This window comes from Scomber japonicus, chromosome 5 (genome assembly GCF_027409825.1).
Source record: "Scomber japonicus isolate fScoJap1 chromosome 5, fScoJap1.pri, whole genome shotgun sequence".
Taxonomy (NCBI): domain Eukaryota; kingdom Metazoa; phylum Chordata; class Actinopteri; order Scombriformes; family Scombridae; genus Scomber; species Scomber japonicus.
The window spans coordinates 29,503,615-29,531,393 of NC_070582.1; the positions used below are offsets into that span (position 1 = coordinate 29,503,615).

General features: G+C 38.2%; 1 protein-coding gene across 1 annotated transcript; it reads right to left on the reverse strand.

Annotated features, from left to right (window-relative positions):
- Positions 1 to 6,690: 6,690 nt before the first annotated feature.
- LOC128358766 (probable E3 ubiquitin-protein ligase HERC3) lies at positions 6,691 to 17,340 on the reverse strand. Its single transcript, XM_053319150.1, has 23 exons — positions 17,116 to 17,340; positions 16,787 to 16,907; positions 16,504 to 16,580; positions 14,960 to 15,181; positions 14,710 to 14,801; positions 13,522 to 13,652; positions 13,138 to 13,262; positions 12,972 to 13,048; positions 12,741 to 12,856; positions 12,586 to 12,645; positions 11,877 to 11,982; positions 11,385 to 11,580; positions 11,150 to 11,298; positions 10,891 to 11,007; positions 10,652 to 10,750; positions 10,254 to 10,421; positions 9,989 to 10,138; positions 9,440 to 9,606; positions 9,289 to 9,355; positions 9,104 to 9,174; positions 7,968 to 8,151; positions 7,737 to 7,839; positions 6,691 to 7,540 (listed from the first exon to the last, which is right to left on the reverse strand). Exons 1-23 carry the CDS (start codon positions 17,330 to 17,332, stop codon positions 7,320 to 7,322), a joined length of 3,036 nt encoding a protein of 1,011 aa, XP_053175125.1. The 5' UTR covers positions 17,333 to 17,340; the 3' UTR covers positions 6,691 to 7,319.
- Between the last annotated feature and the right edge of the window lie 10,439 nt (positions 17,341 to 27,779).

A 27,779-nucleotide genomic window follows, 5' to 3' on the forward strand; every position in this document is an offset into this window, starting at 1 on the left:
GCACAGGTGCAGGGAACACCACCATCCTCATCCCTCTGACCATCACAAAGTCTCCTGTGTTAGTCTCAGATGAGAAGGGTAAAACAGACTCGCAAAAATGAGTCCAATGAGCCGGTATCCCACGGTATCTTTACTGGCACCTGTTCAACACTACCCGGCAAAGACACCAAACCCTCAGAAATGAATGGTCGAAAATCCTGCATGCTCTTCTGCTGTCTGGGTTCAACCTGCTGCACGTCCACTATGCCTGGGCTGAGTGAACTGGTCAGAGCAGCTGGTCTTACATGTGCACTGGAGAATTTACTTTTTGATTTGAGGACTGGACACTCACTCTTCCAATGCCCACTGCCTTTGCAATAGTTACATGTTCTACCTTCTGCCTGCTTTTCTCACATGCCATGCTCACTCTTAGCATAAGAGTCTGATGCACCTTTTTGATGAACATAACTCTCCCTGCGCACATTATCTGAACTTGACGCACTGAAATTGCTTTGTGAATTAACACATACTCATCGGCCAACACTGCCGCCTGACCTGGAGTACCTACTTTATGCTCTGTGATGTAAGTAGCCACATTTCAGGTACAGAGTTTTTAAACTGTTCTAATATCACCAGGTCACAGTTTCTCAAATGTGTCAACCTCTGACGCTGCACACCGACGACCAAAATGGGTAGTCAGATCTCGCACAAATTCCACACAAGACTGTTTCTCCTCTTTTCCAACCACAGAACCGCTGCCGGTACGCCTCATGCACCAACTCATATGCTTTAAGCACCACAGACTTAATTCACTTGTACACTTCACAATCCTCAGTGTTCAAAGTTGAGTACACCTCCTGGGCTCTACCGGTCAGGATGCATTGTAACATTAATGCCTGATCACCCTCCGGCCATTTCCTGGACTCTGCTATTCGCTCAAATAATGAAAAGAATGAATCAGGGTCTTTGTCATTGAATTTTGGAAACAGGCGCAAATTACTGAATATATCAAAAGATGCCACTGGTGCACCAGACTGAAACATAAGGCTCTCAGTATCAGACAAACCTGGCAATATACCCTGTTCAATTAAGTTTAGTTTCTTATTCTGCACCTCTAACCTAGCCATCTCAGTCTTTTGCTTCATCTCTTCCAAAGCCAAGTCCTTTTGCCGTTTCATTTTTTCAAGTTGTACTTGTAGCTGTAATTCATGAGTTTGCTTTAACAGAACAGAAGTTCCTTTTGCTGCTCAAAACAGTACCTGCAGAAACCAAAGAGGTTGAATAATTCTCTGTTCCAACAAACCTGCCTTCAAACTGCCCTTAACAGACTCCTTTAACTTTCTGACCAATATCTCAATCTCATATTTCTCAGCAATTAGCAGTAACTGGTCCTTAGTACATTGATCCAGTAGTGCTACTGACAGCGAGTCAACAAATTCATCCACTATAGATGCCATACCTACACATACTGACAAAATAGAAGAGAAAAACCAATCAGCTGGAACCACTAAGAAAGTCTGGGACAGCCAAACCAAAATGGAACCTCCCCAGGCCTGATTAACATATTAGCAACCTCATAACTACCTTAACTCCCTCCCTAGTTTTCGTGCCGCAACTGATGGGGGGTATTTATGCACTGTAGCCCACTGGGAAGAGAAAGCAACTGTTTCCAGCAACGCTCTCTTACACCATGGATGTGCCCCAAGACAACTGCTCTACCCACTTTTGCAGCCATATTAAAATTCCCCAAGACCTGTCCCCCTCATGGAAACCAGTCTTCTTAGCCTCACAGGTGATTCATGGTTCCATCCCACGTTAAAAGACTGTCCCAACCAAACCAAACTCAAAGTTCCAACCTTTATTTTATTTATTACAACCAAAACATTACAAATCTTTAAATCAAAACAAAACTAAGGACAAAAATGCTCTACTACTTCCAAAATCCACCAACCAAATCCCTCCTCAAAACTGAAATCCAAGACACATGTGGACCTCCCAACACTGGCAGCTACCTAATTGGCTTCAACAGGTGCTACCAATAAGCCAATCAACAAAAACCAATATATAACCAATCAGGCTGAATTTTAACAAATTATCCCTTACAAAAACTAACTAGACTTTCACTTGTCTACCAAATAAATTTAAACAATCGGACAAGCCCCCATTTTGTCACAAACCAGCCAGTTAGTGGCAAAAAGGGAGTCAACACATGAAATAACCAATCAAAATTAATTAATTATTAAATCATTTTCACTTGAAAGTAAATAATGGTTAAATTATTTAAGTTGAAATTAGGTCATACTAAACAGATAAGGTAAACTTACATAAAAAATAAACCAAAAGTATGTGTGAAATGTAATGTTAAGGGTCAGTCATGTACGCAGTGTATGGATGAGTGAAATATGTTGTGTGAATGCAGGAGGAAATAATTCTTAGTTCCACATGTCAGGTGAAAGCCTGAAACCAAGTCTCAGTCTGGAGGCAGCAAGAGACTGAACAAGTGGTCATACAGCCCTTAAATCCCCAGTTCCCCATACACCCACAGGTGAGGCAAATTGGCCCGACGACCTATCCCAACTTCCACCCAGGGAAGTCACATAGCCAATAAGCAGACAGAGGGGTAAGCCGTCACAATGTTGACCTGGTTTCCTCTACTATTCATGCTGAAAAGACAGAGAATGTAACCCCTTCCAATCCAGAGTTACAGGGTACAGTCACTTTTCGGCAGGGATTCTCCTGCTGAAAAGTGACAGCATTCTGTAACTCTTTATTGCAAGGAGTGATTATTAATGTAATTCATCATAATTGTGATTTTGTGAGGGTAGAGTATTTTAAAGTTAAGTGAGCACAAGAAAACAATGAATTATGCAGAGTTATTTATTATGTAGTTGGTATAAGAAGTTTGATACACAGATACAATTCAGTTGAATGCATTTTTATTTGCATAGCAACAACACAAAACAACAGAATTACAGAAGTTATAGGGGTGGAGGGGGTCCAGGACTGAAGACAGGCAGGTGAAGGCTGGAGCTGGAGACAGGAGTTGGGCTGAGGGTCTGCAATGAGAAACAGGCATTAATACAACTTGATGGCAGCTGTGGCAGCTGGTGCCCGGTTTCCACCACCTGACTCCAACCCTGCAATCACACACACAAAGAGGCTATGAGGCAAAGGGCATAACAAGAAAGCACAAAAACTGAGATGATTGTTACCTGAGAAGAAGTGAGAGATGGATGGGGGGTGGGTGCGGTTGAGCCTAACTTACCATTTCCTTCTAAGCATGGCCTGAAAAACCCTACCAAAAAAGCTTGATATCCTCTTCAGTGGGCCCCTCTCAACTTTTGGTTCAGCAGGTGAGCCATCGTCAGCTGCTGTCTTCTCTGCTTGGCCAGTCAAGGCTGGTCCCTCTGTAGCTGATACACTGTTGGTCACAGCTGATCCCTTCTCAATAGTACTAGTTATGGTTAGCTCCTGCTCACTTGATCTATCAGCAGTTGATCCCTTTTTAGTTAGACCTGCAATGCCATCATGTTGGTCCTCTGCCTCATCAGCATCTGGGCCCTCTGGAGCTAAACCAGTATTGGTGGCAACAGCTGATTCCTCTTTAGTTGGATCAATTGTGGCTGTGTCTTGGTCACATGATCTATCAGTAGCTAGTCCAGGCATGTTTGAACTAGCATCCTGGGAGCCATTTGAAGACAGGATGGCTGAGGTATCTACAATTTCAATCTTAACATCGGTTAGCTCCGCTTCCTCCTCATCCATCGGACAGACCAGCATTTTCTCGAGGGCATTGTCCACACTGAATAAAATATGGCAAGAAATTAATGAATCAGTCATATGTCTATCTTTCCCTACTGATAAACACAGTCACGTACTATGAGCTGGTGTCCATTTCATCAGTCAGATGAGCCATTGAGATATATGAATGTTTGAGAGCCTCTTCAGGACTAATTCTCCTGTTAGGATCTGTCTCCAAGAGACATTTCAGGAGGTCCACACAAGCTCTCTGATCCTCTAGTTCAATGGACTCCTGTGTCTCTGGGTAAAACTGGATATGGAAACAAAATAGATAGCTCAGATCAGCATCTTCTTGTCTCTCAGTGACAAAGAAAGAGCATATGAATACAGTCTGTACTCATGAAATGGACTACTTACAGTTGTCAGGTCGTCCAAACATTTAAACGATGTCCTCCATACTTTAGGCTCAATGCCAGTTTCTTTCTGATATTGCTCTGGAGTCTAAAGGGAACAAAATCAGTTTCCGATTCTTTGTTCTAAATATTTGATTAGAAAAAGGGATGTTAACAAAGTGCAATATTGTTAAATACCTTCAGCAACCATTCTGTATGGTCTACATTCCAGGAAAGCCTGAAAAACCTCTGGCTGTATTTGCCAGCACAGATGAGATGGTCAGCTGGTTGGCCGATTGTCTCCACGATGTTCCTCATCTGGAGAGACAATATATAGAACCGCATCAGCCAACATCCTACATCATATCTCTGGATGTTTGTCTGGAACACTATGTCAGAAGCTACACAATCGAGTCTATATACAGTATACAGGGTTACTTACCATCCCATATTCGCAGCGCACAGCAAATGGTTGTCTGGCCACAAACAAGTAAATCAGCACACAGCCGAGACCCCACATATCGATTGCTTCAGTGATGGGGAGGCCGAGGCTGGCTTCAGGTGCTCTGTTTATAGCATACAAGAGCCAAAATTGCTTTTAAGTACATTGTCAAATTCAGCATGTGTGTGAACAATTGACACAACTTATAATGGTTAATTTACCTCTGCAACACAAAACTGCAAACGTGTGAAAAGATGAGTCTTGCAGATTGAACCTACCTATAGCCCACAGGCTGGATTTTGACACCCCGTTTAACCTCAGAAATACCACGGGCCAGGCCGAAGTCTATTAATTTCACCCTGAAGGGCTCGTCCTGATGGTTTACCAGCATTATATTGTCTGGCTTCAGGTCCGAGTGGATGACTCCTATTCCCTTCAGGGCATCCAAGGCCGTCAACAACTGCAGGGACCGAGGAAGAAATGTGAACATTCAAAAATACCATTGACCAGGGTGCAGGCTTATCAACAAGACATTTTTGAATATTTTTCTCTGTGTATGTGTCTGTACACAGTTGTCATTCTGTGTTAATGTATGAGTTTTAAATATGCAACGCGTTACTGAGTACATTGCCATAATTTGTGAATACGGTGATCAAACCCACAGAGTCTTTACCTGATGTGCAATTGGCCGTAGCTCACTGGGAGATAGCCGCTTCCGCTGTCTGTCCTTGATCAGCTGGTACAGACTCCTGTCTAACATTTCAAACACTAGACAGGTATGACCTTCAATCTCGAACATTTCGAAAAATTGTACAATGTTCTTTTCAATAGGATTAAGAACACTCACAACTTCCAACATGTCAATCTATGAGGAAAATAAAGATAATTTCATGACACAGTGATACAGATTGCTATCAATGTTAATTTAACTGCTGAACATAAATCAAGCAAGTCAAAAAGTATAACAATTAAAAACACTGATGATCTACCTCTCTTTTAGCCTCGGCAGTATCTTGAGTTTTTTGAATCTTCAGTGCCACATGCTGTGCACTGATTAAATTCACACACTTGGCAACTGTGCCAAAGACTCCTTCACCGCTAACGTCCAGAATCAGGTATCTACATGTGCTGCTGTGCAGGATGTTGTGCTTTTTTACCTCAAAGGGTTTCGGTTCTTCCTTTTTATCAGCTAGTGGTGACAGAAATGCAGCACATGGAGAGAAAAGGAGAAAATGTTTCAACATTGAGTCAATCAGTCAACACAACATGTATCAATATGTTCAGTTTGCCCTGGCACTACAAACATTCATTTTTATATGATTACATGTTCTATTACAGCATTATTATCACTGGCTCACTTTCATTTAAGCAGCATTGTCTTGCAGATTTTTTTCTGAATATATTAAGTTACAAGTAGCTTCAACTTGTGTAGACACTTTTCTCTAAAATGTGAGTAGACATAAAGTAATATGCATCTTAACTACAATGTGAATGTACTCAGTTACTCTTCATCACTTTGTGTTTGTTTTCAGTTTACTTACCAGTTTGATCAGACATCGGACTGCTGTCTAAGCTCGAACTTAAACTTGAAGACTTTTTTTCAGAAAATGTCATTAAATCGAAAAAAGACATTTTGTCAAAAAAGCAAGGTTTTTCTAAACATACTACACTGTAACTTTGTAAACTAGCTCAGTTTGTAGGCAGTGAAGTGACTTTGAGCTAAGTTTAGAACACTACAGAATTCTAAATGACATCATCAAAGTACATCAGTTCCAACCCAAAGTCATTAGGAACATTGTATGTTTTTTTCCTGGTGTTTGTTTTTGAGAAATATGGCCGATAACTTGAGTTACAAACAAATTGTCTGTGATCTGTGTCTGTAAATATTTTATTAATCAAAAACAGGATATGAAGTTAAGCATTTCTGATTTAAAAAAGATTCATATTTTATATTCTTCCTATTAAACTGGATGTATTTACATTTATAGTTAGTACTTACATTGAGCTTGATACATTTGTTTAGTAACTCCAGTCAAACAATATATAAATAAATATATTTAAAAAATAGTATACATGCATAATTTCATTAATGCAACAAATGAATATAAACATTGAGGTAAGATTTTAAAAAAGATTTAAAAAGGACAGTTACAAGAAAACAAATATAAACATATAAAAGAAAAATGCAAACAAAGGGGGAAAACAAAACTAGAAAATGAATGCATTTCTATAATGTAAAAAACAGACAAAAAAGCAGTTCCATCACTGAAAACAATGAATAAAGTGCAAGAAAGACCACAATCATTACTGTGTAAATCCATTCTGTGTCTACAGGAAGCACATCTCCACATCATTGTATAAGAAGGTAATCATTTCTACATACATGTCATTAAATATTTCAATAACAATCTGAGAAAATAAAGTAGAGTGACGGTTCTTCAAGTTTATCATGGTTCAACAAAGGCAAAAATAAACACTACAAATAAATTATTTAAAAAAATAATAATTTTAATAATAATTTTCCCATTCATTGTTCCCTGAGGATATTCAACATACAGGAGTTAAGACATCTCTGCAGAATACAAATGTACATTATATTTTCATCAGTGTTTTCCCTCAGATATACCCTCTCCACACAAATCACCACCACATTAAGTTTTAAACCATTCAAGTCTGCTCAAAGTGCACTGTAAGAGTTATTTTAGTCCTTTGTTGGGGATCCCCACTGGAATTCTGTAGTGTATCATCAGGGTACAGTCCCACCATCAGTTGTGGGTGTTTCTCTTTTTGCTCAGGGTCTCTGTTAGCTTGTCTCGCATGATCTCCTTGGTGGAGTATATGGGCAACTCTAGGGTAGAGTTACATGTATGTGCCTTAGGGTAGTACCAGTCATAGGTAAGGTGTGTGTCAATTTGTGTAACTTGAACTGTCATCATGATTGTATCCACACCAAGAATAGGAACCCTCTCAAAACCTGTCAAAAACCCTAGTGGATGACAGACAAAGAGATAGTAATGAGTGATTTATTTATTTTTGTGACATCCTTAGTGTTAAGCTCTACACTGCCCTTTCTCTGCAGGCAGTCTCTGTATTTAGCCATGATTACTTTTTGTATAGAGTGTATAAATTGTAGTGAAGTGTTTTCATACGTTTTTCATGTTAAAATGAGGTACAATACTTACAAAGGAAAGTTGTCTTCTGATCCTCAGTGAGTTCATCAAAAACCTCCCAAAACATCTGTATGGTGGGGTGTCCGGCATAGTAACCCCATGCATAACGTGTGTTCTAATTACAGTGAAACAGAGTGTTATAGTTACTACAGTTTATTTTTCATGTTCAAATGAAGATGTGCTAAAGCAGTTGCATGCTGCAGAGAAAATTTGAAAAAAAGGAGCTCTTGTTATGGACTGTACCTGTTTCAGCTTTGTCCAATCATGGAAGTCTTTGCTCACAAGAATGTCCTGTAGCTCCTTTGGCCGAAACAGCTTCACCAAATCCCGGTCACACACCTGGAAGAAGCCTCGCTCGAACTCCTGGAACAGCCTCACCACTGATGTGTTGAAGGCATAATTTACGTAGGCATCCACATATTCCTTCCTGTTTAGTGGGTTAGCATTTTAATTCAACAAATATGTCCATCTTTAGCTGCTCTCTCACTATAGGCTCTGTTTCATTTTATTTCAAACATGTTTTAGTCCTCCCACTCATCGAAAAGCAAACATACTGTGTTGACCTTACTGCTCTTTGTAAAAATCAACATATACCAAAACTCTTCTTTTGAAAGCCTTGGAAAAAGTAGTTTATACCCAACTGAAAAATTATATGAGTTCCAAAAATCCCAAAACCTCTACTTTTCAGCAGGTAGTTGCCTTCACTCTTAGTCCAACTTGACCTAACTGACAATTGACATTGTCGATCATCAACATTTTACTCAATCAACTCAGTTGTTAGCCTGGGTAAACCCATGCTCTCATTCCACCAAGACAAAATCTTCGCCTGAGATAGGTAACCAATCACAGAACGGGGAGGCGGGCTCAAGGCGATGACGACCGTAGAGCGACTCTGTTTACATCCACCATGGCAGCCACGGAGGTTCAGTAACCGTTCGAAGCGGCAGTTGATTTTGTGTTAAATAAATTGGAAGGCAAGTTCACTTTGAAAATAGAACAAAAACTTGTGCTACATGATTTCTCCTTCATAAAAAGGATGTGTTTGCGCTGCTCCCTACAGGCTCTGAATACGTCATTGTCTATTGTTGATATGATTGGCTGTAAGTTTGTCCAGTAGCGTACAGATGCATTTGATCGACATTCATTGATCCTGCCTCAAATACGAGTAAATGAACAGTTCCTCACCGTAGTAACAAAAGTAACTAAATCAAAATTTAGTTACTTACTTTTGAGGCTCCGAACTATACTTAGCTTTTATAAGCAAATCAATTCCATTAGTATTCTGTTAGTATAATGTGTATTAATGCTGATTTCACTTTTTAAAATTACATTTAAATAACAAAACGCATGCAGAAGAATAAATGTTGTAAAGGTCTTACTTATTTTGACTTGTCAGCGGTTTTTCAGGATTGTCAGGATCAAGGTCAACCTCTGTGTCATCCCAGTTGATCTGTTGATCAGTTACAAGAGAGAACAAGTAAATGACATCACTGCTTTGGGAAGGAGTTGGATAGCAGAAAGCAAGTAAATGAGATAAGTTATTGACCATCTGTAAAACACCTACTGTGAAATCCAAATACAATTTTTCAATTCCATCATCACTGCAGTCTTGCAGGATGTACTGCAGATGCCTTGAAACACAATAAAAGGAATTATATTTATATATTATTATTTACATATATTTGTGATTTGAATTTACATTAAGTTCTTCTTACTTTCCAAGATCTGGGCTGAATTCCATCATATCCTCCAGTGAAGGCTTTACACCGAGCAGCTTCTTGAACAGTACCAATGGGAATGGTAAGTATATGATGCACTTGTAGAACAAGGCCAATCCACACAGAACTCCAAATAGGAAGTATCTCTGCTCCTCCTGTGTTGCCTGTTATTGATGATGGTAGAGAAAATTAAAATCAGGAATCTATGCATTGCTTAGGTATATGATTGATGATTGATGATTCATTCATTCATGTGAGGTAGATCACCATCAAAGGGAAATCCATTGAAAAAACAAAATCTTCATTCTATGGTTCAATTTTTCTTTTTTCTTTTTTTGCGATCAAATTTTTATTTTCATTTCCATTAAGTCCAACAGAAATATTTCAGGGGATACAATATTATTACAATGGATTCTCAAAGAAAGATAGTTGGCCCAAGACATAAGAACGTGTCATGGGAAAGAACACAGTGAAAGTATTGACGATAATAATAACAACAATAATAGTAGTGGATCATTTTTTCTATATGAGGATCTGAAGTCTTACTCTTGAGGGGAACCATGCCAGTGTTTTGGAGTCATTGAATATGAACATCCCAGATTTGGCAGAGGACATCTCATGAAACACGTCATGAAAAAAATCTTTCATGTGGAGTTTATCATCATGAAAATGATGATCGTTTGCATCAAAATAGACCTAGAAGACAGAAGGGCACAAACTAAGTACATACTAAAAGTTACTAAACAATAATGCAACCCTTTTTACTTGACTTGGCCATGATGTGGCTTTCAGATCAAAATTACATGTTTACCACAAGCAGCTTCTTGTAGTCACTGTGTTCAACAGCAGCCAGTTGTTCGAAGGTGTCTTCCAAAACTGATGCTTTCATCAAGTCCAGTCTAAGGAGCAGCTCTTCAGGTAGCACCTCACGTCCATGTTCCGAATATAAATCCCACCAGGAGCGACCCATTGTTTCCATCTAGGATAAAGATCAAGATTTCACTGTTTATATATTCTTTGACCATTTTTGTTTTCATAACCAATAGATAATAATAGGTAACTTTCATGTGTTTCTCAAATAGAGAAAATGTTTATCAGGCACAAATAATGCACACTGATAATAAGGGAATTTTTATCAGTTATATTATCCGACACAGAAATGTGTGAAAAGGTATGTTCTCATGAGGCACAGTTCAAGGCTTTAGTTACCATGGTGCATGCAATATTCCCCTCAAATACATTTTTCTTTGTTTGCAGATCCAACACAATAGGGAAGCTACAAAGGATAAGTGGCTCAACAGACACATTCTGAAAAACAAACAAACAAACATAAACTTAATTTTGCAATATGTGACTTGTTTTCACATGCATGAACAAGCACATGTATGTAAAGCAAATGACTTCAGCTCACTCACTACTCAACCACTTGTTCTTTTTTTCTTTTTTACCTTGTGCTGTGACCATGAACGCCAAAGCCACAGATCCGCTTTAAGAAATTTTTGGTCAATCAACAAACAAAAGTTGCTGTCTGGGATTCTTCTAGCTTCTGCAATCCTGTTGTTGGCCTTTAAAACAAAAGTGTTTCATCAATTAGGTGATTATAATGGTATAAAATAATCTTGATTTTGTATTGAGTGTGTAGAATACCTGATTGAGGATTATTCTGAGTGACATGAACAGAAAATACAAACAGCAACTGATACTAACATTGTACAAGTATTGGAGGACCAGTAGCAGGTTTTTGACTCCAGTGTTGCGTGGAACCGGATCTAAGGACAGGATCACTGAGAGGGTCTGCTTCCACACGTCAATATATTCAATCATGGTGGAAGCTGACAGTGAGGACCACCAGTCTCCTGAGGAAGAATGTGTGGAGATTAGCAAACACTATTGTCAGTGAGCATTTCAAAACAGCAGAAGTCAAGTTTAAGATTTCAGTTACCTATGACCTGGAGGCTGTCAGCAGACAGTCTTACTATGGCAGCAGCAACTGCCTTGGCGAGATTTGTGCTCTCTGGTTGTTTGTGTTTCTGGATCACATGCAGAAGCTCAATGAGAAGCAGATAGATCCTCAGCCCCTCCACTCCTACTGGATTCTCATTAAGGGAAGGAATCAACTGTGTGACAGCAGCCTCAACCTGTTAGTTTGAAATTAGTTTGAAATGGTCACTACAGCAATTGAGTGTTCAGTTCAGTGTTTGTGTGTGTGTCTATGTTCAGGCTGGTGTTGGTGTTAAATATCAGGACATTACAGCACATTATTTCAGACCAAAAAAGTCAAGGTGCTCATTATAAACAGGGTTTGTATTAATTATATACTGTATAGTTGTACAAAATAAACACTGGTAGTTTTAACTGTAACACTTCTCATACTGTAGATCACTGTGGCAAGACAAAACATTTCATACACATAACATATATGTGAGTTACATACCTCTGCCAGAACACTGTCCTTCTTGACCAATATCTTGAAATTGCTGCGTGCAACTAACAAGTTCAAGCCGGAGTATGTTGGAGAGGTTTGGAAATGCTTATCTCTGCTAAAAACACAGAGACAAGACTGAGAGTCCACATCTACACTATCAGCTCAGTTGTGGACATGCTTATATGCTAATGTTTAGCAGGTATGTTTACTATGACTTCTTAGTTAATTGCATCATTATGCTAACATATGATATTAGCACTGAACACAAAGTACAGCTGAGGCTGGTAGAAATGTGATTAGTTTGGTCATAACATAAAGTGCTGGACAAATAAAACTTTGACCTGCTAATGGTGCTAATGAAAGTTTGAATGCTCACCAAAGTTATTTGAATATACTGTATTGTCTGGGACAACCATAATTGTGTGGAAGAAGAAATGTTGTATGTAGATATATTTCAGTGGATAAGTGAAAATTTGACCTGCTGTCAAATTAATGAAAAGTGACCTAAATTAGTAGGATTAATCCCATGGAGACCATGGTTATCTGCACCAATTTCATCACAATCCATTCAATTGTTGAGATATCTCAGTCTGGACCAAAGTGGTGGACTAACCAGACACTAACATTTCCATCTCTAGAGCAATGCCACTGGTGTGGGCAAAAATGTTACTATTCATCACATAAAAAAATTGATCATGCACAGAGGTACTGCCTTTACCTTTGCTCAAGGAAGCTTTGATTCACACAGGATGCAGATGAAAACGTCCTTTGGATTTCCCTGTGAAGATTTATTTATTCTAAGTGTATTGCATTGATAACATAGTCCTGAGAGCTATGAAGTGTTAAAACATCAAGCTACTTCAATATACTTACTGTTTTATTTTTTTCCATGACTTTGAATCATGTTCAGAGGTCCATCTGTCAATCAAACCATCAAGACAGTGATGAACCTTGTTCATACTGTCACTGTTTGACCCCTCATGAACGTCCTGCTGAAGAAACAAGTTGAATTGTTTAAAAAGTGACTTTACACATATAAATCACCAGTGTCACCTTGTTGTTACACCTCCAACCATCATGTAATGGATGTATTATTGTTTGTACCTCAGTAGACGAACATGTTGCAAATGAACAGTTTCCTCCTGCGTAGATGTTCCGAATTTGGGGAACATCAGTGATGTCTGCAGTAATGATAGAGTAAAAATATAAACCATCATTTTACTATTCAGTTTGATTATTGTAGTAGTTACTATAGCATAAATGGAGTTACCCTGTGGCAGTTGAACAGGCAGCGGCACAGATGGATGACTCTCCTCTCCATGTCCCAGCTGGCCTTGCTCTCCACACCCAAAGGAGTAGACTCTCTTGGAGTCCGTCATCACTAATGTATGATGTCTGTATAGATTGTACATTTAAAACAGCATGTTTAATATCAGATGAGACATGTTGACATACACTGTTACACTACTTTTCAAGTTTCATTGGAGCAGAGTCCAGGCCTGTAATACTGTACTGCCACTGTTTACCAGTTACTGTTTAGTAGTCATCCCTGGCTTTAAAAGACCATTATTATCTTGACTCTTGTGATGTGATTTGAAGATACTGAGCAAAACAGGCTCAGAATAATTGCATTATGTAAGGTGATGTACTGTACCGTCCACATGCAATCTTGATGACCTTTGACCCCTGGAGCTCTGCAACAATGCGAGGACATAGTTCATCACTGAACAAGTTGTGTCCAAGCTGTCCATACTGACCAGATCCAAACGTGAACACTTCACCATCCTGGGAGAGCAACCAGACAACCATAGTTTGAAGTCCTGCAGTAATTGTTGTACTTACAGTCAAGCCCGAAATTATTCATACCCCTGGCAAATTTTGACTTAAAGTTACTTTTATTCAACCAGCAAGTTGTTTTTTGACCGGAAGTGACACAGGCGTCTCCAAGAAGATAAAAAGACGATGTACAAAAGGCATCATTGTGGTAAAAAAAATATTTCAGTCAGCTTTTATTTACATTTGAACAAAAAGTGGCATGTCCAAAAGGGGTATGAATAATTTCGGGGTTGACTGTATATTTATCCACAATAAGTTGGTATTTGAGAAATATCATCCAACTATGCAGTTTCTCTCAACTCTATGTAGTGTCTTTTGGCTCTTTGCTTTTGGTTTTAAAGCATATGACTGAACTGTCTTGGTTCACTAACAGCTATGATTGGCATCATTTTTAAATGCTAATGTTGGTCTGTATTTGCTGGATGTGTAAATAAGACACTGTTAAGATGATGTGTTTATAGCTTGTTTCTGCTGGCCGAAAGTAATGCAGATTTAATTGTATCTATCAATCTACCTAAGGATGGCATCTCTGTGTGTCTCTATGTCCTTTGCGTATCTCTTGAACCGCTGCTAGATCAACTCTAAACTTGGCGGGTACTTTGCTGGGGAACAAAGGGAGTGCAGTGTCAAATTCAGTGCAATTAAGGCACACAATATGTTTGATGTTAATAGACAATGAATATACCAGTGATCAGTAAACCACTTCGCTCGATGAATTAGTGTATGCACTTTGCATGCTTTCTTTTATTTATTTTTTAGATAATTGGAGGCAATTCAAACTAAAGTTTTCATGACAGTAGACATTTGAAAACTGAGGCTTTGGTTCAGAAAACCATCCAAAATATTTCTCATCATTCCAGTTACACAAGGCTGTCATTTGGTGAGTAAAATAGTTCTTTTCTTCATAATGTCCACTGTATAGGAGATAGAAAGCAGTCCTATTCCATCAATAAAATGTCCTACTGTAGGTTACAACATGACTGTTGGAAATCTTTCTTTGACTAACCTTTGTCAAAATGGCAGTGTGGTCCTTTCCACAGGAGATGTGAATAGTTTTCTTCATGTCCAGAGAATGAACAGGGGTTGGTGTGTGTCTGTCTATAGACAGGAAATGTTATGTTAGCGAAATATAATATATATCAATAAATATAATATATTCAAAACACAGCTAAGGTAGCCCGACCGTACTGCTTTTAGTGGCAAAACAAATAGAAAATTAACTAAATTAATTCTAATAAAAGAATGAGTAATATTACCTGTAGTGTCTCCCAGCCCGAGCTGTCCACAGTCATTTCTGCCCCAGCTGAACACCCCTCCAGAGACAGAGAGGGCAAAGCTCTGCTCCCCCCCTGCAGCGATCTGGACCAGGGGGATCGATGACAGAGATCTGAGATGTTGGGGTGAATTGGCACCAAGTTTCCTTCTTCCTAGACCCAACTGGCCTCTGGAGTCCTGGCCCCATGTGTACACCTGACCATCTATGAGGACATCATACTGACTCATGATATCATTTTACATACAAGCATCTGCACTGACTGTTCAAATCTCTCTGCATTAAAGTTCAACACTGGTGGGCACATGTGAAAAGTTTAGACAGCTTCCTGAAGTATGAGTGTTGTAGTGACTAAAAAGGGCCAAGTATATACTGAACATTTCATTAAAATTCTATCATTTGAATATGACCCATATGAGCACATGTGACAGACATGAAAGAGTATGGAGATGCTGTGGTGAACGTTATGCCGCCTGTAACATTATCCAGCATGACAGGTTTGGCGGTGGGTCAATGGTGGTCAAGAGTGGCATATTCCTCAGAGGGTCATACAAACGTCCATGTCATAGCCAACGGTACCCTGGCTGCTGTTAGGTACTAGGATGAAATCCTCAGAACGCTTGTCAGACCTAATGCTGGTGTAGTGAGCCCTGGGTTCCTCCTGGCACAGGCCAATACCCAGCCTCATATGGCCAATGTTTGTAGACAGTTCCTGGATGAACATGAGCATTGATGCCATTGACTGGTCCTCACGTTCCCCTGACCTAAATCCAATTGGGCACCTATGGGACGTTATGTATCTGTGCATCTGACGCCACCAAGTACTGTCACAGACTGTCCAGGAGCTCACTGATGCCCTGATCCAAGTTTGGGAGGAGATCCCACAGGACATCATCTGTTGACTCATCAGGAGCATGCCCAACTGTATACAGGCACACGGAGGCCATACACACTATTGAGTCACATTACGAGTTGCTGTGATGAAATTCATGTTCAAGTTGGATCAGATGTGAATTTCAGTGTGATTTTGAATCTAGCCCACAGTGGGTTGATGATTTTGGTTTCCACTGCCTGTTGTTACATCATTTTGTTCTTAACACATTATACAATGTGCATCAGTAAAGATTTTACACTTGAATAACTTGTTCATCAAGATCAAGATGTGTGATTTAAGTGTTCCCTCAATTTTTTGAAGCAGTGTATGTTAACCTAGTAAATAATATAACAGAATAAGATTTTGCTTTTCATAATAATTGCATTATGCTATATTCTATGCTGCTGTACAGGACATTATTAATGCCCTTACCCTACTAAACATCACGTTAAGTTATCTTTATAGCAACCTGATGTTGTACGTCACCTTTAATTGCCACAATTAAAGGTGACGTAGATGAGCATGTCAACATTTTTTTATCTTGCCTGCTCAACAACAGGACACTGTGAGTAAATCACACTGAAACTAAAACAGGTTTTTGTATGACCTTACAATATGTTTTTTGTTCTAGTCTAGTGTAAACTTTACTGTACCTTTGGTCAGGGCGACTGAATGCTGGCTCCCACAAGCAACCTGAGATACTGGTTTGTTACACAACACTTCCAGTGGCCTAAGAGACAAGGAGGTAACAGCTCAATTCAAATACATCGCTCTGTAAGTATCATAACTATGGCTGTCAAGATTTCAAATGCAGACTTTACCAAAAAAAACAACAACAAAAAACAGTAAAATGAAAACAATTTCATGATCCAACTTTGCACATGTTGCTGTTAGTCTGGCTCCTTGATTGACAGCATCAGTGCTGTTTTTTCTTACCTGGGTGTAAAAGGAGGATGAGCTGAGTCCACATAGAGAACTCTGCCTGTTTCAGACAGCAGTGTGACCACATCATCACCACAACTCACAGCCTCAATCTTCTCTTCGTATTTCACAGACTCTGGAAAAACACAGTAGTGGTTGTCATCTGTCTGAGCAGTCACAATAAAGTTACTGTACCTTCACAACAGAGCTCACACTGGAACAGTCTTCCTGTTAGATTAGTCTATTGCTATGCTGCAACAAGAAATTACCAGAGCTTTGTGAAATAGAGGTGAAGACAGTTACCGTGTTATATATATATATATAAATAAAATAAAGATACTCACTCTGTTTTCCTCTCACTCTTCTTCCATCGTTGCTCTCATTTGTTCGGATAATGAACGCGCTTCCATCACTTTTGACGAAAGCGAGCACACTATGACCTGCTGACAGATCCTTGATGTGAAAACCAAGCTTCAGAGAGTAAACTGCGTCACCTGCTGCACTTACTGAACCCTCTTTCAATCGAAACCCCCCCTGACTGTCCTCTCCCCATGTAAACATACTGCTGAAATGACAGATTCACAGCTGAGCTTAAAACTCTGTGAGGAGAAATGAAACTTACCACTGACTGTGTGTAAACAGTGATGATGTCATGAGTCATGTGATTGTTACATTTAAATTGGGGGAAATGAAAGTGAAACTTTATTTCGTTTTTCACGATTGCCGCAATATTTAGATTATTTTAATGATTTAAAACGAACATTTCAGTGTAACTCTTGGTGTGAACACCCCTTAAGGCTGTAACTGTGGAAGGCAATCGCGTTACAGTCGCTTTAATACTGTGTTTAAGTCATATTTATTTTATTTTTTACATCGGTTGAATGCGTCCAAAGGTCAGTTTGGTTTAGTTTTAGTTAGTTTAGTTCGTAGTTAGAGCTGAGTACTGAGGAGAGCTGGTAAAGAATGTTTCTGAAGATGATACCAGCGAGTGGAAAAGCCATAAAGCTGTCAAAACACATCAAATGAATTGTACAACATACATAAAAAACAGGAAATATTATATCGTGTTTATTATGTGAGTTTATTATCACGACACCTTTTAACAGCTTCCCCTTTTCAAGCTGTAACAGCCTTGAATATTTGTACAGTAAACATATCTGCTCTCCAATTTTTTTAATACACTGCACTTGACATTTTTGAGCCATTGCAACGGAATACACTGTATAGTATATATAAAAAAATAAAATAAAATCTATCTATCTATCTATCTATCTATTCCACTGTAGTTAATTTTGAAGCATCTCAAGCTGTCAGAAGACTGACATCCCTAACAAGTCATCAGTTAACAAACACAACACTTCAATTAACGTTAACTGTAAAGATAGGCTCATAACTAGTCTACCCTCCTATAGGGTGACTAGGACAGTATATTTAACCACACTTTACTAGACATGCTGTTTATATTGAGACACATAGAGAGAGCAGTAAAGACAAAGCAGCTTTGGGTCTGTTGGTGGACCTGACATGTACCAACAATGTTAAATAAATGAAGGCAAGGCAAGGCAAGGCAGTTTTATTTATATAGCGCATTTCATACACAATGGCAATTCAATGTGCTTTACATAAAACAGAAAAACATGTAATTTGAGAAACTTAAAACATACAATTAAACCCCCCCCCCCCCCCCCCACCCCATAATAAAAACAAAGTACAGAAAAATAGAAAGACCAAAATAAAATGATTGCAGCATAAAATAATAAATTAGCTTTAAAATCATTAAAAGGACAAAAAGTGCAAATGAAAGATTAAAATGTAAAGTGCTTTAGAAGAGCTCAATCATAAGCACAGGAGAAGAGAAGTGTTTTTAACCTGGATTTAAAAATGTTCACTGTTGGGGCTGATTTCAGTTCTGCTGGTAGTTTGTTCCAGTTGTGTGCAGCATAACAGCTAAAAGCTGCTTCACCATGTTTAGTTTGAACTCTGGGCTCAACTATCTGACCTGAGTCAGTAGATCTCAGAGCTCTACTGGGTTTATATTCTACTAACATGTCATTTATGTATTCTGGACCTAAACCATTCAGTGATTTGTAGACCAGTAGCAGAACTTTAAAATCTATTCTATAGCTGACTGGGAGCCAGTGTAAAGACTTGAAGTGGAACCACAAGAGCATCATGACAATATATATCTTAAATGATTAAAAGTATTACAAATTGATGGTCAGAACCCAACAAAGGAAAATAAAGTGGTGTTGATCCAGCAAACAGGCCTCTACAATCATCTGTAAGAGGTTGAACTTGAACCTGACAGTTGTGAAGATTATGTCACAGATAAACCACAAGGTGGAGGTAGAGACTGAATCTGTCTGCCATTTACTGACCAGACTCCAGTGTGAACACATGAAATATTAACTGACTTAACTTTAATCTTCTGAAACTTGTTCTGAAACTTGGGTACTTTGGGGAGAAATTGCTTACCAAAAATGTTACCATTCACGACGAAGAGTTAAACTTAACACACTGACTAAAAGGTGATGCTTTGACATGACACGTCAAGATGAATGTGCTGCCGGTGAGTCCAACGGAAGCTGAAACCTCCAGAAATGATCTTCAGCTTAACATCATGTTTACAGCAGGAAACAACAACACTGAAAATCTGTTGTCCAGTCTAATAAACTTCTACCTCATATGATACCACTAAGAGACACTTGTCTACCAATATGTACAAGTCACCTGACATTCATATTTAAAAGATACTGAATACGTTGTGAGACCTTTAAGATTTTATAACATAGCCATCATTAGAGAGAGCATGGATTGATAAAGCCTTAAAAAAAACTAGAAAAAAACATTGCCTGATAATATCTCTGCTCATCATTCACCTGTGCCTCTCCTCATGTCTGTGGATCATCTTCTTCTCTTTGTTCTGCTCTCAAACAACAAAGAATCAACTCACAACTGAGATGAAGCAAGAGTGTTTCCGAGCAGTTGGTGTGTAACATCAATGTGCACATGATTTTAAAAAATGTCTTTTAAAATGTGTGAATCTGACGCCTGCACAGCACATCAGTCCAGCTGCAGAAATTACCTTAAAGTTGGACTATCTCTATGTCACGGCCTTAGTCTCGTTTGTGTCTGTGTGTGTTTCTCTCTCATGTGTTTCTCCACCTAGTACGGCCCTCCCCCCTTCTTACCGGTGAGTGAGTGATCTAGCTCACTTGCACTCAATTGCTTATTAGGCCTTAGTGGATGAGGTCCAAGAGAGACAAGCAGATTGGGTCAGTGGGCCATTTGGCAGCATCTGTGCGGTGTGTTGATTAGTCAAATAGTAGCTTGCTGGCATTGATAGAACTGGCCTTTCAGTTAATGTTGTTGGAAACTCCTGTAATCTTCTGTTTATATTACAAATCAATTCTTTATTTCATTTAATCCATTTCCCTTTTTTCCTTTCCCCCAGACTCATTTTTATACGTTACTCCCTTTATCCCCTGGATTCTATTTGGTGATGTAACACTCTATTTTTCTCTCTCTGTTTGATTTCATCTGTCAGAGAAGTTATAAATTATGAGGTCACAGTCAGTTTGAATACAAAAACAGTTCAATCAGTATTGATTAGATTGGGGGTTGGGGGGTTGGGGGGGGGGGGGGGGCATATTCTGCAATAACTGTGCATTGTAATTGTTTTTGAGGGCTTTGCACACTAGTGGTAAACCCACACTTTGGCTTTCTCAGGACAGTGTGTATGTGTATGTGTGTGTCTGTGTTTGTGTTTGTGTGTGTGCAGACTGTGCTTGGTTAACATTTTTCAAAGCTTTATTAACAAACTAAAACATCACAGTATGATAATAATTCTTTCCAAAAGAGACATATACATAAGATGCTACTGCAGAGACTTCATGTGATGTTTGGCATGTGCACGTCCATGTGCTTCAAACACACTTTTACTGGTCGTTGATTTCAATGTATCTTTGAAACCCTTTTTTCTAACTTTTTTTTAGATTTTTGTTTGTTAAAATTTCCCCTTACATCTTTTGGGAGGGAGCAATTATAATCAAAGTAAGCAAAGATATCTGTACTGTATATCTCAATGGTATACTGTAGCACACATCGTCTGATGTCTCCAAATCTTTCCAAAACATCCGAAAATTTCACAATCATAGAATCAGTTTGTTAAAAAGACTCTTATCAATGTCAGTAAATGTGTGTTTGGTTGATATCAGCTCTCCTGTTTGCTTTGTTGCAGCGGTCAGGGTGGAACAAAGTGTTTCATTAAAAACGAGTAGCTGATTAAATGAAAGGAAGTTGGTTATCAGTCTGGCAGTAGTATTGAAACTAGGACTTTTTTAAGCTTTATAATTTAAAAACTGACTACATTAAATACTAACAAGAGCTAATTTCTCATTATTATATATTATTATACTTATACCAGACACTGTCAAAGCTTCAGCTCGGTCTGGGATGAAGAACATCTCCTTCTTTCTTTTTCGTCTCACAAAGCAATTAAACAGATCATCCTCAAAATTGGCCCTGGAGGCACAAAATGTAAAATACAGAGTAACAGCTGGTAGAGACTGCCAGTCCTCCCTTAATTGTGTAATAATTGCGCTAACCCTAAAATCACAGTTAATGGAGAAAAATGTATAAGTACAGACTAAAAGGATAAATGATGACTTTGCCTTGTTTTATTTTGTTTACTCAGCACTTTTTTGAACATACTTTGTGTGACTTTCCTGTATTCAGATTTCTATCTTCTTAAAGCAACTCTGACAGTAAGTGAAGGAATGCAGGCTCTACCAGTGTGTATGTATGTGTGGGTGTGTGTGTGTGTGTGTGTGTGTGTGTGTGTGTGTGTGTGTGTGTGTGTGTGTGTGTGTGTGTGTGTGTGTGTGTCAGAGGAACAGGTTGAGCTGATCTGTACCAGGACCAAAGCATCTAAACATCCAGAATATTGTCTCCCTTTTCTCATGCTTCCTCAGAACAACTTGACCGCAGATTTGGTTGATCTCTCTTTTACTCTCTGATCTCTTCTTTTTCCCTCTCTCTCCTGCTCTGTTGCTGTTTTTCTTTCAAAGTATTCATGTTCTCTTTAGCTGTGGCTTCTCTATACTACCTAGTCTGGAAAGTAGTGAGATCATAATTGTTGTTTTTGCCATTTCTACTCTCATCTTCACTCACAGAATGATATATATATATATATATTTTTTTTCAATTATCTTTTTATTTTATTTTTTTTACATGAATGATATATTTGATCATATTTTGAGTGGTAGTAGAGAGCAGAAGGAAGTGGGTGAGATGTCATAGTATTCATGCTGCAGGGTTAACCCACTAGGGGGCAAAACTTTCCTGTATCAAAACTGTATTGCTACCAGTGATCAGCATTGAATCAGTACTTTATACATGTGCTCCAGTCTGTTTCCAGTCTTCATCTGTTAGATAAAGGGCATCTAATTTAGGGGAGGTGGAAAATTAGTCCAGAGGTTTTGGTATTGTACATACTAGGATGATGAAAATGTGTCTATTTTTCATTAAATACTGCAACAAAAGCCTGAATATATGGTACAGATGATCAAAAACTTTGATGATGGTTCAGTTTTTTAAATATTGTGGAGTTTTCTTATAAATAAAGTCTCTTACATTAAGTGTTTCTCTCTCAAACTCTTTGTGTATGTCCATGAGGCTTGATAAAACATGCATTTCCTCTCTCATAAAACATTTGCAGTCTTTTTGTTGTTGTTGCATTGTTTAAATCCTTGTTAATTCACTTGAGTTTTTGTCTTCACTGCCTTTGTTGGAGCATTGCTGCTCTTCTCAGCACACTAGTCTCCTGTAGATGAGTTGGTACTTTTAAGTTCTCCAACTTTGTCTTAAAGGCCAATATTATTCTAGTAGTAGATTTCTGCAGTATTGTACATGTTTTGTCAGTATATGTATACTTTATACTTGTGGTTGTGTGCATGACACAATGAATAAGACATAATTAATTCATTAATTCATAAAATACACCAGTGAAAACCCCAGTAATGACCCTAAAGAACTTTTCCACAGCAAACATTGCAGCATGTGTCAGTAGGAAAAGCACAGGTGTAATTCATACAATTAAAAGGACTACATTACACTGAGCTCTCTTTCACAGCTTACACCTTGGGACACCTTGATAGAATAGAGCCATCATTAATGATATGAGTAACATCTGTACCTCTCCTGATGTGACAAGTTAAAATACCTGCTTGGAAAAATATCAATAAAAGAAGGCATGTGAAAAACCTCTGCTGACTTCAGACAGGTGTTCCCAGTAGTTTGCAGTAATGATAATCTATTGTGTTCATTTATGTTCAAATTTCTTCCCAGAACCATAAGCATGACGAGACAAAAGTCTGGTTACATGTTGCTCAGCTCAGAATCAAGGTGTCGTCAGTTATTCTGGCTGATCAGGTTGAAGTCTGGCTGAGGCATGCTGGGAATTACAGGAGGACACCAAACTAAACGTCCCTATAAGAATGATAAGGTAAGTTGTCCCAGTCAGTCACTTTATAATTTTGAGGTACAGTAGTTTACTTGAGTATTTACTCTTTACTCCTATAATACTCAAAAACCTATAATAAGTATTGTAGTGCACTGTATATTTAAGTGCCCAAAAGCATATCAATTGTTTAAATTTGCTCAATTTCAACCAGATACTACATTAAAGTGCTGCATATGTTCAGGTACTTCTGATAATTGTTTGGTTTTTTAACTAAGAATAATTACTGTACTTTTAGTTCGGTAACATTTTGAGTGCAGGACTGACAGCCTGTACTTTGCCACCCAGCCTTGAAGGTTAATCATGGAGAATAAGGTCAAATGTCTGTCTAGTTGGATCACAGGTGTGTAGCGACTTTAGATCTTGTTTGTCTCCAAGATGATAATCATCTTGCAAAAGGGCAAAGTATTTAGAAAAGAAAAAATAATATTCTGAATCATACTGTATAGTTATTTATAATTACATTATGCATCAATCTATAGTTAATGCGGACATCAAACAAGAATTTTAAGCTCGTTAATCAATTTGTGACCATTAAAGAAGCCACTGGGGCAGAAAAGGCTCCAAAACAGCCTGACATTGCCTTCAAATCCTGCATATATATCTCCAGCAGGACATGATGGTCTGTTAGCTCTGCTTTGGTCTTCACTGAGAAAAAAATCGGACTCTTTAGTCAATAAATGTTTAAGTTATTCTGCCAGATAGCTACTAACTTTATGTGATTGCTGTATATGCTCAACTGAACTAAAACAGTATAAAATACTCCACAAACAACTCCTTGTACTTTACGCCAATGAATTCGCAAAATAAGCTAGCTATCAAATATGCCAGAGTGTGTAGAAGAATATAGTGCCTGTAAAACTCGCGCAAAATGTGAAAAGTTCTCTCTAAAGCCAAAGTTTAGTTTGCCCATTCTGGGCTACCGTAGCAACATGGCAGTGCACAATGGTGGGCTCCGTGAAAGAGGACCGGTTCCCTATTTGGATATAAAGGGTTCAAATAAGGCATAAAAAACACAAAGATTCTTAATCAAAACATACTTATGAGTATTATATTCCATTTCTCTCAAATCTGTTCTGCTAGATGCCACTAAATTCTACACAGTGCACCTTTAAATTACTACTTTTAATTATAGTCCACAAGTAATCAGTGTCAGTGTTAGCTTGTTGTTCTTGGCTATAATTAGGAGCTAAATTATAGTTTTTTGGAGTTTTTGTTTTGTTTTTTTTTCAAAATAAAATTGCAGCACTAATAAGAAGATACAAAGAGATTTTAAGTGTTAGCAGTTACATGGCTGTGAGCTTTATTTATTTAACATTAAATAATGGACAATAAGTTTAAAGCCTTCTCATTAACATTTTCTTGTTCAATATTACCATTAAATGCAATATAGTGTTATTCAGTTACAGTGGTAGATAGTTACTGGTATGGCGATGGTTTGATCATGATGCCTCCTGGTTGAGACTGTGTCAATAATGCCATTAACATCTCATTTTAATTTCTCTTCAGCAAACAGGCTACATAATAATCTATTGCAGCTACACAGCTGGAACTCAGGGTAGGTTGAGTCATTTGCTTGTAAATAACTAGATATATTCTGATTGGCTGAAGACACACCGCAAACATTATTGATGTTCTGTACTGGGCTGCCCATACTCATTGTTTTTTTCTTTTTTTTCCTTCTTAGTACTTTGCAAGAGATCTAATCCGTGTTTTCTACATCTGTTCTAAGTAGAGTATTTAGATACAGCATCTAATGTGACTACTGAAAGTGGACAAAACTATAGTTACACTGACCAGCTATCAGGCTTCAAAGGCCCTCAGCGGCATCAGGCTGAGACAGAGACGAAGCACCAAAACGCACGCACGCACACACACACGCACACACGCACACACACACACACACGCACACACGCACACACACACACACACACACACACACACACACACACACACACACACACAGATGAGAGATATAGGCCTTGTCCGACAGCTGAGATATAGCACAAGAGCCCTGGGGAGTTTCAGGGGATTTCCACCGAGGGAATCGGACACATTGTCTGATTTACACTAACACTTTGGCTAAACTTATGATAAAAGTTCACAAAAGAAACATTGCTTTATCTGTCTTTATCCATCGCTACCTCCATCTGTCTCAGTCTCTGTTTTCTGCTCTGCTGCTTTCTCTTGCTTTCTCTCTCTCCATAAAACTCAGCAGTGGCTGATTGGGCATTTTAAAGTGGTGAATCTACTGTCATCTTACTCAAGATTTCATTTCATCATACATATTATGAAAAATGTATTGTGAAACCAAAGGTCATAACGGTGATATTAGGATATATATATATATATATATATATATATATATATATATATATATATATATATATATGTATACATATATATGAAAAAAGACGCTATAAGCAAATTTGGAGTAGGGAGGATGAGACATACTGTAGAGTGAGTTTTGGAGAGGAAGCAACACGAGGGGAGTGAAAGAGAGTTGAGAGAGGCTGAAAGAAAACACGTTCATTTTTATCTGCCTTTTTTTTTTTTTTTTTACTGAGAGGGGAGCCAAGGAATGCAATGAGGAATCTGGTGAGAGATAAAGAGAGGAAAGTGGATGGTACTGTACTGTACGTGTGTGTGTGTGTGTGTGTGTGTGTGTGATGATTGTGCAACTGTTAGTGTCTATGAATGTGTGCATAGTATCTAAAGGACGTCTGGACTCCTTTGTCTTGTCACTCCCAAGTGCACTCATCATGTTTTAAATCAGTTTTACAATTAAAAACTTGTTTTAGGTTCAGTTGTATATTTCAAAAACTAAGACAATTATAGAATTATATGTAATATTTTATGGATATTACTGTGTGAGGGCTTTATGGTGTAAAAAATATTATACTAATAATTAATAAAGGAAGACTTTATATCATTAAAAACAACAACAAAGAAACTTATAATTGAATAAATAAAGACCAGAGAGACAAACTGTTACTGTATCAAAACAGCCACAATACATTTACACAGAGAGAAACCATCATTTTCAATTATAGCACACTTTTGAGTACAAAATGTTTCACTGACATTTGCTGTTTTATAACCCAAATATTAATACATCAAAGAAAGAAAAAAAGAAAGTATAAACAGTTCCTGGATCCATCCAAAGAAAGTCTAAAATATATCAGTTAAGTTACATATTTTCCCCATGGAAAGAGCTCGGTTCCCATGGTGAAGAAGTATTATTTACATCTTGACCAAAATGTCCTGGCCACAGAGCCAGTGTGACCCAGCAGACATATTTTAGAGCTTGCAGTGTCTAAAACACTGCCAAAGTCCAGCAATATTTACACACCACAGAGACAAGGGGACTCAGACGATTAAGCTCCAAAGAGCGCTAGAAAAAAAACACAAATCAGATTCTCACATTATTCAAAAAGAAAAGTGGACGTCTGCGTCAGCGTATTTAAGGCATATTTGTGTTTGCAATGTACTTGATAATGCTGAACAGAAAAACAACAAACACTTACATTGCAAACACTGCCTATGATGTCAGATGTGAGTTATTCACTTAATTGGATCTTTTTAAATTAAAGCCGACATATCTTTAATAGTGTAACTATGAAAACAATTAGAAAAGGCAGAGAGGGCTACAAAGAGACACTATATCACCTCTCTGCCTTTAAATCATTCCAGTGAAAACAATGTCTGTTCACAGAAAGAAAATAAATAAGTAGTTCAACATAAGAGATATTATTTACAACAGCTGAAAAAGAGCTAAGCTGTGGGTTCATCTGATTCTGACCTCTGACCTCCATGTACACGCAGTGGTGGTAGTTAGGGGGCGAGAGAAGAGGCAAAAAGTGGAGATAAGAAATGAAATATCACCTTTTAGTTAAGATGGAAAATTTTAGTCTGAGATACTTCAGGACTGAACTGTAGATTGAGTCATTTTTATAATATTTACATCTGCCTTACACAGCATTTTATGCCTGTGGGGGGAAAAAACAATATAAAGAAACATTAAATGTTGTGAGTTTTATGAAGATAACCTGGAAGAACTGATGAGCTTTTTGACTTTCTGAAGTGTCAATTTACAACTAGAGGAAAGGTTTCTGTAAAGGATGAGTTTGATAGTATACAGTATTTCATTTATAGTCAACAAATCTCATGACAAGACCAAAACCAACAATGAATCCTGCTAAGTTTTGTCAAGTATAGTCACCAGTAAAATGCACTATTTACACCTGTTTAACCCTCCTGTTGTCCTCCTGAGTCAAAACTGACCTGGGTTAGTGTGACTGTTTATAAAGCATTAATTATCACCCAATTCTGTGTTAGACCTTTTTTAGCCAACTTCATTCCAACTTATTACCACAGCGTTTTTTTGGGGGGTGGTTTTATGGTCGTAGGCCTCATTTAAATTAAATTATACCTCATGTTTGAGTTAATGCCTGTCTTTGCTTGTCCTTGGGTAAAAAATGACTCAAG

Bases quoted from the DNA above. Each gene is read 5' to 3' on its own strand.
- LOC128358766 (XM_053319150.1), bottom strand. From the start codon at position 17,332: ATGTTTACATGGGGAGAGGACAGTCAGGGGGGGTTTCGATTGAAAGAG. The intron at 15,182-16,503 runs GTACAGTAAAGT...ATGTCCTCATAG, and splicing joins TTCAGTCGCCCTGACCAAAG to ATGGTCAGGTGTACACATGG. The intron at 13,049-13,137 runs GTAACTCCATTT...TCATTACTGCAG, and splicing joins GCCTGTTCAACTGCCACAGG to ACATCACTGATGTTCCCCAA.